The 16,996-nt window shown below is 32.2% G+C and overlaps 2 protein-coding genes across 2 annotated transcripts; one reads left to right on the top strand and one right to left on the bottom strand.

The window, feature by feature from the left end:
* Positions 1–3,482: 3,482 nt before the first annotated feature.
* LOC145591286 (LEAF RUST 10 DISEASE-RESISTANCE LOCUS RECEPTOR-LIKE PROTEIN KINASE-like 2.4) lies at positions 3,483–6,141 on the top strand. Its single transcript, XM_081647696.1, has 3 exons — positions 3,483–4,251; positions 4,350–4,400; positions 5,002–6,141. The coding sequence occupies exons 1-3, from the start codon at positions 3,483–3,485 to the stop codon at positions 6,105–6,107; spliced, it is 1,926 nt and encodes a 641-aa protein (XP_081503822.1). The 3' UTR covers positions 6,108–6,141.
* Positions 6,142–6,943: 802 nt separating this feature from the next.
* On the bottom strand, positions 6,944–9,781 carry LOC145591633 (putative F-box/LRR-repeat protein 9). Its single transcript, XM_081648149.1, has 3 exons — positions 9,366–9,781; positions 8,487–8,731; positions 6,944–7,368 (listed from the first exon to the last, which is right to left on the bottom strand). Exons 1-3 carry the CDS (start codon positions 9,779–9,781, stop codon positions 6,944–6,946), a joined length of 1,086 nt encoding a protein of 361 aa, XP_081504275.1.
* Between the last annotated feature and the right edge of the window lie 7,215 nt (positions 9,782–16,996).

Genomic DNA, 16,996 nt, shown 5'->3' with positions numbered 1-16,996 from the left:
TAAAAAAAATTATTTATATGTAACAAATAAAAGTAATGCTTTAAAATAATTTCTTTAAAATCAATAATATGAATCAATTTATTATGGAATTACTTTTTTGACAAAATCTAATATTACTCCGTTTATCAAATAATTAAGAAGTTGGAATGACATTTTAGGTGAATGTGTATGGGAAAATTAAAGTAATATTTATGTCAAAAAGTTAATACAGAAGATTTGGAATGATATAATTATAATTGTAACAAATATTCACACACACACAAAAAAAATGTTTAAAAAAAGAAGGAAGTTTTAGAGGGAAAAAACAGCATCAAGATGTGATATGTGTTACTCCTGGTATCTGTTTTAGTATTAAGTTATTGATTGAAAAGGTAAATTTACATAAAATTTGAAAAAAAACATAGAAAAATAAAGTAATAAAAGTACATGATAAAACCAAAATTTACATGAAAAAACTAATTTTATAAAAATATAATTGCAAATTGGAGGGTATTTTATTGCAAAAGGAATTAACATTTTGAGAATAAAATTTAGCCAAAATAATTGTTTTTTTTTTTTTTTTGTGCTAGAGAGGGTCAAGCCCCTAAAAAGAACAAACACACAACAACAACGAAAGAAAAAACTTAAATAAAACTAGCTAAAACAAAAGCGAAAACAAAACTTAAATAAAACTAGCTAGCTAAACTCTCATCGTTGTAATCATCCGAGCCTGAGAGACACCGCTTAAATCCTCCAATAAAACAACAAGAAGATCCTTCAAGATCGCCTCAATCATAATCATCCGCTGCTCCAAACAGACACCATAGTTAGCAAGCCAATCTGCTGCCACATTGGCTTTTCTATAGCAATGACCCAACCTAATCTCCCAAGTCCCAACCTTGACGACCAAGGACCTGTTCACTTCAGCTTTATTTCATTTCATTTCAATTCAGTTAAGCTCCGATCAATTCTGCTCCTAATTTCCTTCTTTCATAAAATATTCATTTCACTTCAGTTCAGTTTAGTAAATATGAACATGTCCTAGTTCGAGCTTTGCACTTGTGAGTTGGTTGGTGTAGGGTTGGTCAAAAGACGAAGGATTACTTCTGAATCAGCTTCAAGCATCACTCTTCGATAAATCTAATGTGAGATGAAATAGAAAGCCTTTTGATTTTTTGAATATTAAACCCAATAATATTCATCAACCGGCAAGTTGGAACTTTGAAGGATCACTGTCCACATCCACTTTGGTTACCTTCCTAAATCCTAATCCTAAAAGTCTACAAAATTAAATTAAGAGATGTGTATTTTTCATTAGTGATTAAATTCTTCGTTTTGTAATTAACGTAGAAAAAATTCAAGGGAAAAATTAACATCTTGTCATTTTACTATTATTATTATTATTTTTTCACCAAAATCTTTGATTATTATTTATTTATTTATTTATTATTATTATTATTATTATTATATCTCAAAAATAAAAGTCATACAACCTACAATAAATTAGTGAGAAGTCGAGATACAATCTGAGCCTCACTCCTCTAGTACTATTATTATTATCTCAATTATTATTATTATTATTATTATTTTGTCGGTGCAAACATATCTTGTCCACACATAATTCTTGTATTTTTTTCCTTTCAAAGGTCACACCCAATTTAAAAGCTGGTAGAGAAAATACAGGCAATTAGACAAATAACGTACCAAGCACTACGTATTAAGAGTAAGCTGATTTATAACTTCATCACTGCAACTTTATTTATTTTTCTTTGAAGGACTTTATCATTCCAACATACGAAGTATTAAGATTATTACTCCGTAACGTGTACTGTAATTATAGTCTTCGGCACTGTGCGATACAGCGATAATAGGAATAGTAAAAACATTTAATCAAACGTTCAAACCTCATTTCTGTCAAAAAAAAAAAAAAAATAACATTCAAACCCCATTATTGCGTTGACTCTTTGCTAAGTTCACATAATGCTAATCCTTAAATCCTACTTCTTTCCTTCTTAATTAGTGCTTACCAAGTTACCAGTTTGACAGTTTCACATATTTGGGAGTATTTTTCATCTAGCCTTCTAGCCCGTGTAATGCACGAGTTATTCATATAAAATTGTATTGTGAGATAAGTGAGGAAATATCAATAAGTCATTATGGGGTATAATATGTAATCGGAAACATGAATAAAAATTAATATTTTGTAACTTTTATCAAAAAAGAGGCTTAAATAGAAGGTGAGGAGAGGGGGGGGGGGGGGGGGGAAGGGGGGGCTAAAATTAAAGAGAGAATAAGAAAAGGTTGAATTGAAGAGGAGAGATAAAGTGTGTATGGAAGATAAAGTATAAGTTTAATGAAAGAATTAAAAAAATGGTGTAATACAAAATTAATACTGTAAGAAGACGTGTGACACTTTGGTTAAAGAAGAAGAAAGAGAAGTGTAATAAAATGGATGGAGATATGTCACATGTGTCTTTCTTAGTTTCTTGATTATAGTTTTTAAATACGGAGTAATAAGTATAGATATGATACTAAGCTAAAGCCCATTTAGCAATTCATGCTCAAAACTAATCTATGGGACACAATATTTTATAAGTAAAATTAGAGTAATTTTGGTTTAATAACTAATAAATCTAAATTTATAAACAAGTGCGGGCTCCGACGACTAGCCCAAGAAGAACACCATAAAGAATTTTGTCTAATTGCACATGATCCAATGTATAAGGAACTTAACTAATTAAAAGAGATGTAAGAAGTAATTAACTATTGTGTATAGTAGTACGGGTAAAAAACAAAATAAATGGATAAATAAGTTGATAAGGCGTGTAATGTAATTTTTGTTGGTATTGAGTTTTAAGTCTTTTTGTAATTCTTTGTAAATATAATTATTATTTAAAAGAACATTTTAAGATGATGTATAATTCTACCATAAAAGACAATAATGTAGACAATTTAATCCACATTTTTGTAACTAGAGTTACGACATATTTACGACATATACTTCTTATGTTTAATTTAATAACATTTGAAAATTTAAATTAGTTACTTAGGGTCTGTTCTCTTCAGATTATTTTCAGTTCATTTCAGTTTAGTTCAATTCAGCTCTAATAAGTTTAGTTTATTTCAGTTCAGTTCTTAATTTCCTTCTCCCATAAAATATTCAGTTCATCTCCAATAAATTCAGCTCAATTCAGTCAATCAGAACCGGCCCTTAGTGTATTCACTCACACTTATTTTATCATCTTTTGATATTGGTTATGTCATTATGTTATCCTGATCGTTACAAATGAAGAAGTATGGCTACCACCTACCAGCCAGGTAGCTACAGGAGGCTACGGAAGTCAATAATATATATGAACCCGAGCCCCACCTCTTGACATTGACCATAAACTCCCGTTATATTACTTCCCAAAACGTTGCCATTGCTTGCATACATCAAATCTCCCATTAAATATCACTTGTATCATTTCTTGATTTCTTCCCTTTTCCTTCTACCTTCATAAATGGATGTCTTAGTGTCATCTTCATATATAATTACCCTTGTATTAATGACCAGCTTCCCAACATCTTTTAGCCGGCTAAGCAAAGAGTTCAAGACTTGCAGTAAGCCATTTAACTGTGGAAACATAACGAATTTAAGCTATCCTTTTTATGGTTTAGATAGACCACAACATTGTGGACACCCTAAGTTTGAGCTTTTTGGTTGCAATCAAAACTCCCAGCCAATTACCATGACAATGTTGTCACAAACTTTTATGGTTTTGGGCATAAACTCGACGTCTTCCACCATGAATGTTGCTAGGGAAGATTTTCGAACCCGGTCCGGGTGCCCTGCCTCCCTAGTAAACATCACAATTGATTTCTCCATATTTCAATATACACCTCTTGATACAAACCTCACCTTGTTTTACGGTAATTGTTCCACACTGTGTAATCTTACGACGTTCAAAGTATTCCCTTCTTGTCCTATGAGTCCTTCAGAGACTTTACCAATTTGTCTCTTGACTAAAAAGGCCATGTTGAAAAGTAATATCTCAGTAGCTTCATGTCCAAACCATCTTTTCCTACCAACTCACTTGTCGGACAATTTGATCATGGATAGGGTGGGAGATTACATACCTCAAGCTGCTTGGAATGGTACGGAGCTCAAATGGAGCGCGAATAATGGTTTGTGTGAAGCATGTCTTAGATCAGGAGGGCAGTGTGGGCATGAGCCACATTCAAATAAGTTCTTCTGCTTCTGCACTGATGAATCCAAGTGCCCTTTCCCAGGTAATATATACTTCGTATGTTGCTAATATATATATATATACACATATTCTTAAATACACTTAATAATTCGACTTCTTTGACTTAATGTAATAAAACAGGAGACCCTCTACACAAGGTCACTCTAACAAAGGCAAAGATTGTGCTACTAGGTGATTTACCTCTATGATTAATTCCCCTTGTTCCATATTACAACATTTATTTTGACATATCTACATGACAGATTTTGAGCTTACAAATTAAATTACATACTCCGATCCTTATGTGTTTGTTCCGTGATCTGATCATCTGAGCAAGTCACTGAAATTTATTCCATATAACATCATCTTATTCATCTATCTCAATCTCACATCTATATATTAATCATAACTAGAGTTTCATTTTTATTTTATTTTTTTAACTTCTCACCACATCATTTCAAAACTTCAATCCTTCAATTTCCTGTACTAAATTTTTTTCCCTGTTTTGAGAATGACTTTCAAATAACTTCCATTTTTCCAAATTAGGGGAAAAAAAAACTTTTCCATAATTATTTAGTTTTTTTTGGTAAACATACCTATTACGTATATCCTACGCATTAGCATGGGTACACTCTAGTTGTGTTAATTATGGGACGGTCTTATACACAATTCTTGTTTAGCAGTTTATAACGTCTTCATTTACTACTTGACTGTTTCCATTTTCTACCCTATTAAATTGGCAGCAATTCAGGCACATCTGCATAATAAAATGTTCTGGTTGAATGCCTTGCAGGTTCTTTTTCAGCTATTGGAATTGGATTTTTAATTGTTTTAGTCATCTATCTAAGAAGATGTGCATTAAAGGAGGAAGATTCTCAGCAGAGAAGGAAGCCAGATGTTGAGGCTTTCTTGAGGAATCATGGGACTGTCGGCTTACAAAGACACTCGTACTCTGATCTGAAGAAAATAACCAATACCTTCAGAGATAAACTAGGCGAAGGAGGTTATGGCGTTGTCTACAAAGGAAAGGTTCCAAACACCGAGTGCCTCGTTGCAGTAAAGATATTGAAAAATTCACTAAGTGCAGAGGATTTCATCAATGAGGTTGCAAGTATCGGAAAGACAAACCATGTTAACGTTGTCACACTATTGGGTTTTTGCTATGAGGGTCGAAGAAGAGCTCTTGTCTATGACTTCATGCCTAATGGGTCACTTGAGAAGTACATGTATGGAAGAAATAACCAGTATTCGTTACCATGGGATAAATTATTTCAAATCGCAGTTGGGATTGCAAGAGGGCTTGAGTACTTGCACCGCGGTTGTAACACAAGAATCCTTCACTTTGACATTAAGCCCCATAATATTCTCCTAGACGAAAATTTTTGTCCAAAGATTTCTGACTTCAGCCTTGCTAAGTTATGCCCACAAAAGGAGAGCATTATGTCAATATCTGCTGCTAGAGGAACTGTGGGATACATTGCTCCTGAGGTATACCTCAGAAGTTTTGGCGGTGTTTCCTACAAGTCAGATGTTTATAGCTATGGGATGTTGGTTCTTGAAATGGTTGGGTGTAGAAGAAAAGCCGAGACTGAAAGTGATGAACATAGTAGCGAACAATATTTTCCTCAATGGATATACGAACAACTCGAAGCAGGGGAAGCAGTTGATGAGCAACAGATGTTGAGTTCTGATGAGATGGAGATCCAGAAGAAGTTGATTTTAGTGAGTTTATGGTGTGTGAAAACCAACCCATCGAGTCGGCCAGAGATGAGTAAAGTGGTGGAAATGTTAGAAGGGACCGTTGATTCACTGCAAGTTCCTCGCATCTCTTCACTTGCTCCCTCTTCCTCCACGCTCACTGGATCTTTAAGGTTACAGTCACAAACCTCATCAGATTAATAAGAGAACCTGCACTACAGTTAAAGCACTAATAAAAAAGAAAAGGGTCCTCTGGTCATACTCATGTAATTAGACCAACTTTGGTCAATGCCTTTAGCTTAACAGCATGCAAATCTCACATTCAAATTATTTGTAATGATTTAATATAAAGTATGAGTAGAAATTACTCTGTATCTAATCGTTATAAATAATTTATAATGATGATAGTACTTTGTTAATTTGTTTCTTATTCTCGGTCCGTGTGGCTTTTTATAAAAGTGAAAAATCTAGCATTACAACTTACAAGTTAAAACTTTAATGACAGTACTTGAGCCCGTCCCAAATTCTTACAAAAAAAGGAGGCTGTACTCTACAAGGGGTAAGTGAAGATTGAAGTACAAACGATAGTAATTGGAGAGCTTATCACAAAGTACTAGAAAATGTCAGAACTCAGAATTGGATATATGACATATTCTCAAAATGAAAAAAAAGAACTGCATAAAATCTTTAAATCCTTTAATATATTTATTATACGAGTAGTATGTGCACAAGATAGGCATTAACAGGCTACTATGAAATTTCTAGAAAGGCAAGAAAAGGCCATACAATATGTCTAGCATAAGCTAGGACATGCAACAGACTGCACCCGGCAGGCCGGCACCCTACCAACATTAGAAGGACCAAGATAACATTCAATGCAACCAAGCCAAAATTAGAAAATCAGATAAAAAGGCGAACGTGATCTTACATCCATCAAGGCTAATAACTATAACTAGGGAAAATCATTCCAAGACAAACTGTAAACACTGTTGTTGAACCAACAAGGCCACAAAGGAGCTGAAAATCTTAGTAAAAGGTTAAGACAAACTGTAAACACTGTTGTCAATGAAATCTTGGACATCATTCCAGTTACCGTTGATCAGATCCGGAGGTATGGGTTGGGCATAAGCAAAATCATAATCATTTTCATAGTAATAATCATATTCGAGTTCCTCGTCATGGTCAATGTATTCAAGGTCATCATCCCAATCTGGATAGTCACTAATCCTTGAACTCCCCCTGTTACATATCAAATGCCCTGCCGCGACAGAGGGAGTATGAGTTTTATCAGAATTACACTTGCAAGCTTGGTGCCTGTAATGTTCAAGAGAGGCACTAGGTGGTCGAAAGTGCTTCATCTGTTCACACCTTTTACTCAGATCCCCTGATAAATCAATGTGAAAACATGCGCGTATATCAAGGGATTCAAGAAGAGGACACCCGTCAAGAATCGCTTCTAAGCCTTCATTTGTCATGGAATTCCCAATTAGTTGAAGATTGCGTAAGTTAGGCATGCTTCTAGCAATAGCCTTGACTTCATAATTAGGCGGCGGAGAGGGGGTGCAAGTTGAGCGACGGCACCGGGCCCGGGATTAAATGGGACCCCAAAATTAATTATATATTTTTAACTTGATACTAATTGTCATGAAAACGTTGTGCGGCTCAACGGTAATGAATTAACTATCATAGTTGCAATTTTCGGATTCGAATCTCTATTTCGTCAATTTTTGTAACTGCTTGGTACAGTTGCCAGCTGTAAGCCTGTAACTTTCTTTTTTTTTTAAAAAAAAATTGGTTTTCAGTTTTCAAGATAATACATTCACTCTCTCTCCTCATCTTAACTTTCTCTCTTTATTTGAGCTGAATCCATTTTCTTCCAAATAACTAATTATATACCTTAAAACAAAATTTTACAGAGTAAATAAGTAATTAGCTACCTTAAAACAAAATTTTAGTATTCTTTTATCAAAAAAAAAAAAATCAATATTATTATTAAAACTCAAAGGCAAGGAGTGTCATATCGCCATGTGTCACTTTTTTCCTTCTTATTTAGCCACGTCATCAATCAAATTGCCACATAATCAATTACATGTACATGTTAAATATGTGTCAATAAATTGTATGATAAATTAATTAATTGTATTATAGTATTGATTGTATAATAATCAATTAATCAGTTGTTACAAAAAAACAATTAAATTGATTTTCATCACCCAAAATAAGTTTTGTAACCGGTGTATTTATTTTGAGCTCAATTAAAACGATGAATAATTACAATAATTACAATGTATTTAAATTGCTTTGACCCACTTAATTTGTAACGGTATGTATTAATGTGATTTATTTATTGAAAGTTTTCCTATCAAAGTTTAAATATTTTTCAGTTGCAAAAATGTATTATACCAACATAAAAAGAATAATTAAGTAATATCCACAATCTTCCATACCAAAAAAAAAAATAAAAAAAAAAAAAAAAAAAGAAAGAAACCCGGGGCATCGCCCGGGTCACTAACTAGTTTAGTATTTAAAAAACTACTCCGTATTTCTTTCAATAATAGGGTAAGGGCCCAATTTTAAGACCTCGTACCGGGCCTCGGATTTGTTTGCCCCGCCCCTGATAATTGCATTTATTATTTTTAGGCCAAACATTATTTACGCTAAACGATTTCAATGAAGGGCAGGCACGACCAACAATTTCAATAGTTTTGTCATAGAAACAAGAGAAATTAAGCTCCACTTCCTCAAGCATTGGAAGCCTTTTGACAGCTTCAACCAGTTCCCTGTGAACATGGTGGCCAAGTCGGAGATGCTTAAGATTCCTTGATCTGTAACAAAAATGTTCATTAACAATTAATAACAGGTTGCAAATTATCAACAAAGAGGGTCTAGTCGTCTAGAAAACACTATATGTCACTAACATTGGAACCACAAAAGATATACATTATGACAAATAAAACGTTATGCGTTTCAGATTGTCATTTTCACTAGCCATTAAAAGGTAAAGAAATTTCCGTCATCATTATATTGAAACACAAATCAATTACATTACATACCAAAAATACAATACTATTATAAGTGATGAACTAATACTCGAAAACAGGGCATTACTGCATTAGTCCAATATTACTATCAATACTAACAAATAGTACTAATAACAACCACCTAAAACTACTAAAATCAATTTTGATTAGTAAACATAAGATTTATTAAGTAAATACACTCATAACAAATAGATAAAAACAGGGAATTAGTCCAAATAATGCATTAAATTTGAATATTCGACTACTTCGGTACCTTCCAAGTTCCAACTAGCAAATAAATCCAAAAAATATGAAAATTAGTCAAATCAAATCTAATAATTTCACACAAATCTTAGACAGTACTCCCTCCGTCCCTTAATTAGATTCCTAATGCTTCATCATAAATAAATAAAATAAAATAAAATAAAAATGGAATTACCTTTCAACGATATCTATTAAAGTTTCATCGTCGCATAAAATTTCCAAATAAATATCAACCAAATTCCCAGAACTTCGATCAACAGCAAATAGAGTCATGGAATTAACATAATCAGTATAATAATCATCAATGTATCCATTTGGAATAGTCATGTCAATGACATTAAACAATGAAGATTGTTTGCAGATTTTGCGAAATAATTTGCAGACAATCTCAACACTTTTGATTATGTCAATTGTGTTAACTTTTGAGAGAATTATGAACCAAATTTCTTCTGGAAGATCCAACCAATTAGGGATGTTCATATCTTTGTTCTGAAAAATTCTCTTGTTGGGATTGAATTTGTCTTGTTCAAAGAATTTTGGGTTATTGTTAGGGTTTGGTTTGAGTGAGGAAAGGGAAGAGTCGGAAGGCATGATGATTGACGAACAGTAAAATGTTTTAACGGACGGAAGGAGCGAGGATTTGTTCGCTATAAAGAGGCTATACGATTACTACGAGTATTTAAAGACTTAAGACATTAAAATAAAAACTGAACTGAATTGAAAATAAGCTGAAAAGAAGAGGCCCTTAGACGCTTTATACAGTTTAGAGAGATTACGAATGCGAGACATAGTTTAGTCCTCGTTTATTCAACTTATTTTTACTTAGAATCTGTTCACATTTACTAAACTGAGTTGAACTGAACTGAACTGATTGGAGATGAATTGAACTGAAGTGAGCTGAAATGAATATTTTATGAGAGAGGGAAATTAGGAGCTGAACTGAACTGAATTGAACTGATTGGAACTGAAATTGAACTGAACTGAAATGAAATTAAGTAAATGTGAACAAACCCTTATTTGAAAACAAGTTTAAATCATGTAATTGTTTTATGTGCGGTTTTAATCACTAAATACCTTTAATTATACAATGATGTGCGAAATTGCCTTAATCATACAGAGTATTTGATACTCCTCTATTTTTAAATACTTGCTCAATTTCCCCATGCATGGAGGTTTAGGAGAAATTAGAGAAAGTAATAAAATATAAGGGTAGTAAGGTAGGTGGAAGAATTAGAAGTTGTAAAAAAACAAAAATAGTTAAGAGAATTGGAGGAGAGAAAATATAAAAGTAATTAAATACTCCCTCCATTCTATAATACATGAGACGTTGTACTTTTTTTTCACTATTTATGCATTAGGTTTGCCAAAAAAATTTATTAACATAATAATAATATATTTTATATGTTATTAGATAGGTTTTAATACAAGTTTCATAATATAATTTTTAAAATAATTTTTATTAATATTTAATTATATTATATAAAAATAAAGTCAAACTAGTGCATTAGCATATGTGCAATGTTTGACTGTGTCATGTATCATGGATTCATGGGACATATGGAGTGTAATTTATGTTGGGTCTATTAGTTGAGATAAATGAATTAAATATTGTAAAAGTTTTCTAAATAAAAAAATGGAACAAGTATTTGAAAACAGCCGAAAATTAAAAGTGGAGCAAGTATTTAAAAACGAAGGGAGTTTATTTTTTCGTTATAAATTATTGTACACATAAGGTTAAAGTGTGGTCAGATTAAACAATCAAATCAGATAAGCAAAAATAAGATGAACTAACACATGCCTTTAAAATTTAATAAAAATAAAAATAAAAAATTATATCTTCACTTTACCATTATTTTATTAGTGATTATTTTTTGACAAAATTTATTAGCTAACTTATCTGTTGCTCGATTAGTATCTATGTATGTAATAATACTTTCTCCATTATTTAAATATTACACCATGTTAATTTTTACATTACTAGGGCAGTCAACGCGCGCGATACGCGCGGAATGGCTTACCCTTTCTTGATTTTTCTATTGGCCTGGGTTATGTTTAAACTCTTCACGACATTGGGTTTTTAGTTTGATAAATTAATGGAATGTGTATATTGGGTTGCTTTTAAACTTTTCGTTTTTTCCTGCACAACTTTTCTAATTGTTTACAACTTTTCCTCAGGAAACATCATTCAATAGTGCAATATTGCAAAAACATCTACAAACTTAATTAGGAATAGATTAAATATAAATCAAAAATCATAGAGCACATATTATATACTAATAGAAGTAATTTCACATTACATATGCATATAATAATGGAAAAGTTTTATAATACCCCGTATTTTTTAAACGTATTTTCTAATTAGTATTTTCTTAAAAGGGTATTTTAGTAATTTATTTTACTATTTGAATTTTGGAGCCAAAATGATATTTGAATTTCAGCGCCTAAAGTATTTTAAAACTTAATTATTATTTTTGGATTTTAGATAAGATTTATTATCCATTCATTTTATTTTAAAAACCGGATTATTTATATATATATTTCGGATATTTTAATTAAACAAAATTATATTTTATTATTTATTTTAGATGGCCAAAAATTCCTAATTTAATGACTATGATTTTTGGATTATCTATGTATAGAAAATCTGATTTTCTTAGTTATTTTATTTAGTGAGTAATTGGTATTTTCCTAATTAATTATTTTATACAAAATATATTATTTACGCAATCATTTTTTAATCCTTAAAATCTAGCAAATATTTCCCTAAAACTATAAGTGGAGGTCCAAAAATATGAGCATAGATATGCTCAATATTTTCGGCCACCATATGCTAATTTTAGGTTAATTATTTTGTTAGTTTTGTATTTTAATTATCTTCCTCAAAACTTTATTTCCTTAATTCCTATTTTCCATCTCACAAACATTTGATCATCTTATTTTCCTACCTTTTATTTCTCTTGATTATTCCCCAAGTAATCTTCCTTGCCATATTATTTTTCATGACAACATACCTTCCATATTTTTGTTATACACAATCACCTTAATATCAAAAGTTTCCATATTTCTTTATTCACTTCTCCAAGTAATTCCTAAATTCTTTTTACCATAATTCTTCCTACATTCTCCTACCATAATTCCCTCATTCATGAACCTATAAATACCCCTTCATACCTCTCATATTCTTCACACCAAAATCCAATTTTCTTCTCCTCTCTTATTCTTCTTTTCTCTAAACCTTTTCATACTTTTCTTCTCCTCTTTTCATAAAAATATTATCCCGTATACCTTTGAAGTCAGTTTTCGGGCACTTCTGGTCAGTTTTTGGGGTATTGATGTTTCACAAAAGATTGTTCCTCTCAAAAAATCCTTGAGGTTAGGCTCAAAAATCACCCAATTCGGAGTTATATTGAAGGAGTTATGACCTCTGCAAGTTCTGCCTATTCTTTCCTACGAAAATTCAATTCTCTTTAATCTTATTCCTTTATCTTTTTCATGGTTAGTTTTCTAAAATACAAATACCTATTTCAAAGTTATAATATTAAAGTATTATTTTAAAAGAGTTTTATAGTCCATGCACATTAGATTTGAGTTTATGTTGTGATAACCTTATGGTTATGTTATTTGCAAGGTGTATTCATGATTGAACTTTGAAAGTGCGAAGTGTTGATTGATATTCGGAATCAAGGTTCTTGAGGTTCTTTTTGTGTGGTTTTTCTAGCAAGGATCAAGGTACGTTTAAGTGGCTAGATACCTTTGAAAGTGATTGGTTTAATTTGAATAACATGTTTTACATGATTTGATTGGTAATTGAATTAAATTGATTTGAATTATGATTTTGAAATAAATTATGTTTGAAGGTATTGTTTTTAATAAAAGTATTTTGAAGATTGATTTTTAAATCATGTTTTGAATGGTTTGAATTACTTATCATGTTTAAATAAAGGAATTGATTTTAAAAGGTTTGTTGAATTAAATAAAAGGTTTTTCAAGAAAGAGTTATTAATTTTGAAAAGTTTTTAATATGAGATTTTATTCTCAAGTATCCATTTAAAAGGTTTTGATTTTGAAAGTATGTGGAATTATTCAAAAGGAGTTTGAATTATATTGGAATTTATTGGATATTAAAAGGATTTATTGAACCATTGAATTATTATTATTAATGCTTTATAAGCATGTTGATAATCCCACTATGCGGATTTGGTTTATTGATAAGACCTTGGACTTTGTATGACCGGGTCTTTCCTCAAGAATAGCCTTGTAATATAAGGAGACGAGCTTGGGGGGTGTGCTCACTTGGGTGAGGAATTGGATTAAAAGAAATTGGTTCTTAATAAAGGAATTGGTTTTATTAACTATTATTTTGAATATTGAATCATTGGAATCGGTTTTGGAATAATGAGTTTGGAATTTATTGGATTAATTATTGGAATTGATTTTTAAAGCATGTTTGCAAATAAATTGAGTTTACATTATCTTGCACTTATCGTACTTAGCATAATTTGTTAATCCGTATTTCTTATTTGTTTTAGTTCGCCCTGTTTACCGTAATGGTAAGCAGTGTTGACTATTTTCAGGTGGAGTCAATAATTGAGCATATGAAGTCCCGGGAATGGTTTTTCTCCTAGATTAGGAAATGTTGGTCTTTATGTTTTATTTTGGGTACTCATGACAATGGTTATTATTATGTTTTATAAAAGAGTATTGAAGTTTCCGCTGCAAAGTATTGGTTTATTTAGTAAGTTTGGTAGCCTTGCGTAATCACGCGGCAGTAACACGCTCAAGTCTATCTTTACGGTATAATTATACGTATTATACTGGTATTTTCGTAGAGGGAGATTTTGGGGTGTTACAAGTTTTCCGAAACATTTAATATTTGCAAGTGTATACTCTCACCCAACCAAGTAATTACTCTAAATATATTATATGGGAATAACTATGTATGAAACTAAAAAAGAGAAACAGTTACAGTTGACTCGCATAACACATTAACATTTAGGCAATTAGAGAAAATATCAGCTTGCATTGACAACTTTCTTCTAAAAACGTGGATTTGGTTATGCAATATAAAAAGCTTTATGCAGCCTTAATTGTAGCCTTTAAACCCTTGATAATTCCCTTGGCTTCCTTCTTGCTTTTTTTTTTCCCTTTTCAATGTAGTGAGTTTTGGTTTCCTTTCTTCCTAGTACATTTACTTCGGCACAATCATCAAATTCATTTCATTGGTCTTAATGTCATTTAAACACAATTATGTGTAAGTCGTTAATTTTGACCTGTCGTTAATTTTGACCTTCACAAAGAAACAACTTTTTGCTTGTCCAGTTGATAAACTTGTCAAGCCATTAAACTATATCCCCCATTAAATATCAAACATTTTAAATTTTATTATTTCATTTTCCATTTAATTTAATTAATTGAGTAGAAAGATCTTTCAAATTCATCCATCTAATGGAGTCGCCTTATTAATTTTGATCATGAGAGGCGAACTTTAAATTTACCTATAATAATAATAATAATATAAAAGTACATAAATGTAAAGAGGGAGAAAGCTCAATACTCATTACATCTATACACGTGGAATGACATAAATGTAAGAAATTACATATGAGGGTAAGAACGTAAACAAACATTTTGAAGGGTATGTAGGTCCGTGCACTATTCATAAGCGCAATCTCCTACATTTTATAAGGTAGGGATTCACTTGATTAGCGTTGGCTTTTTATTGAACACTTAGATAATCTACTCGTATAATATCCTATCGTTGCCTTCCCTAACATTTCCAATCTAAGGGCATGTTTTGTTTAGCTTAATTTTAGTTCAGGTTCAGTCTAGTTTAGCTCCAATCATTTCAGTTTAGTTCCTAATTTTCTTATTTCATAAACAATTCATTTCAATTCAGTTCAATTCAATTTAGTTGTTTTCAGTAAATCGAAACAAGCCCTAAATCCCCCCCACCCTCAAAAAAAAAAAAACATACTAAGGAAACTAGCAGTTAAGTTTGTCACCTTACAACCAGAAGGTTGTGGATTCAAACTCTACTAAAGAGGGCTGTCAATCTCTAACTTGATTTGATAACACGGCCTGAAGTTAATGAGGGAAACCCAAACCCAACCCAATCCGAACCTGAACAACCCGAATTCGACCCAAGTTTCATATTTCGTAATAATATTAAGTTTTACACTATTTTTTTTATAGTTTTCAAGCATAATTTGAAATCGACCTGAAATCTGACCCGAACTCGATATGCTCACCCGAATTGCCACCCCTCTAGAGGTAATTTGGGGCTTTGGGAATGGAAATTCCCTTATCCCCACTTTTAAATTGTCTTGCTCGCTAACCCGGATTGGGTTAGACATGTGAGAGATTCTGACCTAATAAGATCTTTCTCCTCACCATTAAAAAAAAAAAAAAAAAAAAAAAAAAGCCTACGTAGTAGTGTAGTACTCCTTAAAAAAAAATACGGTGCTACCCAGTCGTTGTCATCTGAATTACCCAACTCGTAAAACTTTTCCCGCCATATCTCTCATACCAATTCCAGTGTAGTTACTCCTCCCCTTCAAAAATCAAAACTCCAAATATGCTCTTGATGTTTCATTCTAATGCTGCAATGTTGTCAAATGTAAGTTTCTGGAATAATTTCCATTTCTGAGTAACGCACACCAAATGTTTGATGATTTGCCTCAATGAAAATAGTTGTATAGTTGTATATATTTGAATTCTGGGTTTTAACATTTTGAAGCTGTCAATTTGATCATAAATCCTTTACTTTGTTCATATTTTGTTTAGTTTGTCATTGATTTTGTTCTTTGTCTTTGGATCATCGGTGTACTTTCAGAGTTGTTAATGGAGGTTTCAATGTCTTATTTATTTTCCTATTGCAGGATTTGTTTGTTCCTTCTTCCGTTGCTTCGATGTTGATGAGTTGGCGTTCGGTTTCCCTGCTTGTTTCGCCGCACACTCGGTTAGTTTACGTTCTTTTGCCCTCTCTTCCATCTTTTTATTCTATCTCAAGTATTGAAACCTTTTGATCTTTGATTGTATGGAATTCAAGTAGTCTGTTTATCTAAGTGTTTAATTGATGGCGTACTACTATTGAAATCAAAGTAGCAGTTGTTTTGTAGGCATATGCTAGCTCATTTCCCTTGCTGTGGTCGCGATAATCTATTACTATGTTTTAGAATCGTAAAAAACCGTAGAATGCTTTACCTTTTGAGAATCCTCTAAGTGACCATGTCAATGTATGAACACGTTTGTTTCTAGTGCTCATTGCATGACTGCATTTCGGAAGATCAGCTACGTGATAGCTTTAGATTGGACATTCCTCGATTTTCCCTGGGTTTATGGGATAGAAATGAACTAGCATAGTGAGTTTGGCCAAAATAGAGGAAAATTGCTGTATACAGAGAGATGTAGAGCAACAATCGGATTAGCTGCTTGTATTTAATGTCCGAAGTCTATCAGTGCAGCTGATGGTTATCATCATTTTGGAGACAGCTAGTATACCATTCCCAAGTGATGAAATTACAGGCATTGTTGAAGAATATGGACCCGGCAAGGTGGCAATGAAGGAGAAGACAGAGTTGGGCCAGTTTGGCATTGGAGGAATTTGTAAAAACTCAATAGCCCCTTCTAGCATTTCCACCATCTTATATTCTTATTCATAGCCGGACGGCTTAAAGGATTAGCTTGAATGCACCATCACCACTAGCATCTTCCTTTGTATATCTTTTTCTTCTCCTACCAATCTCCCTTTGTGATCATGCTCTTGCATTTGTATTGGTTGCTAGTATATCAAAGTTGAAAATACTG

The sequence above is a fragment of the Chenopodium album genome, chromosome 18 (assembly GCF_948465745.1).
Source record: "Chenopodium album chromosome 18, dcCheAlbu1.1, whole genome shotgun sequence".
Lineage (NCBI taxonomy): Eukaryota > Viridiplantae > Streptophyta > Magnoliopsida > Caryophyllales > Amaranthaceae > Chenopodium > Chenopodium album.
The sequence above is the reverse complement of the archived record's forward strand: the minus strand, read 5'-3'. Positions and strand labels throughout refer to the sequence as shown.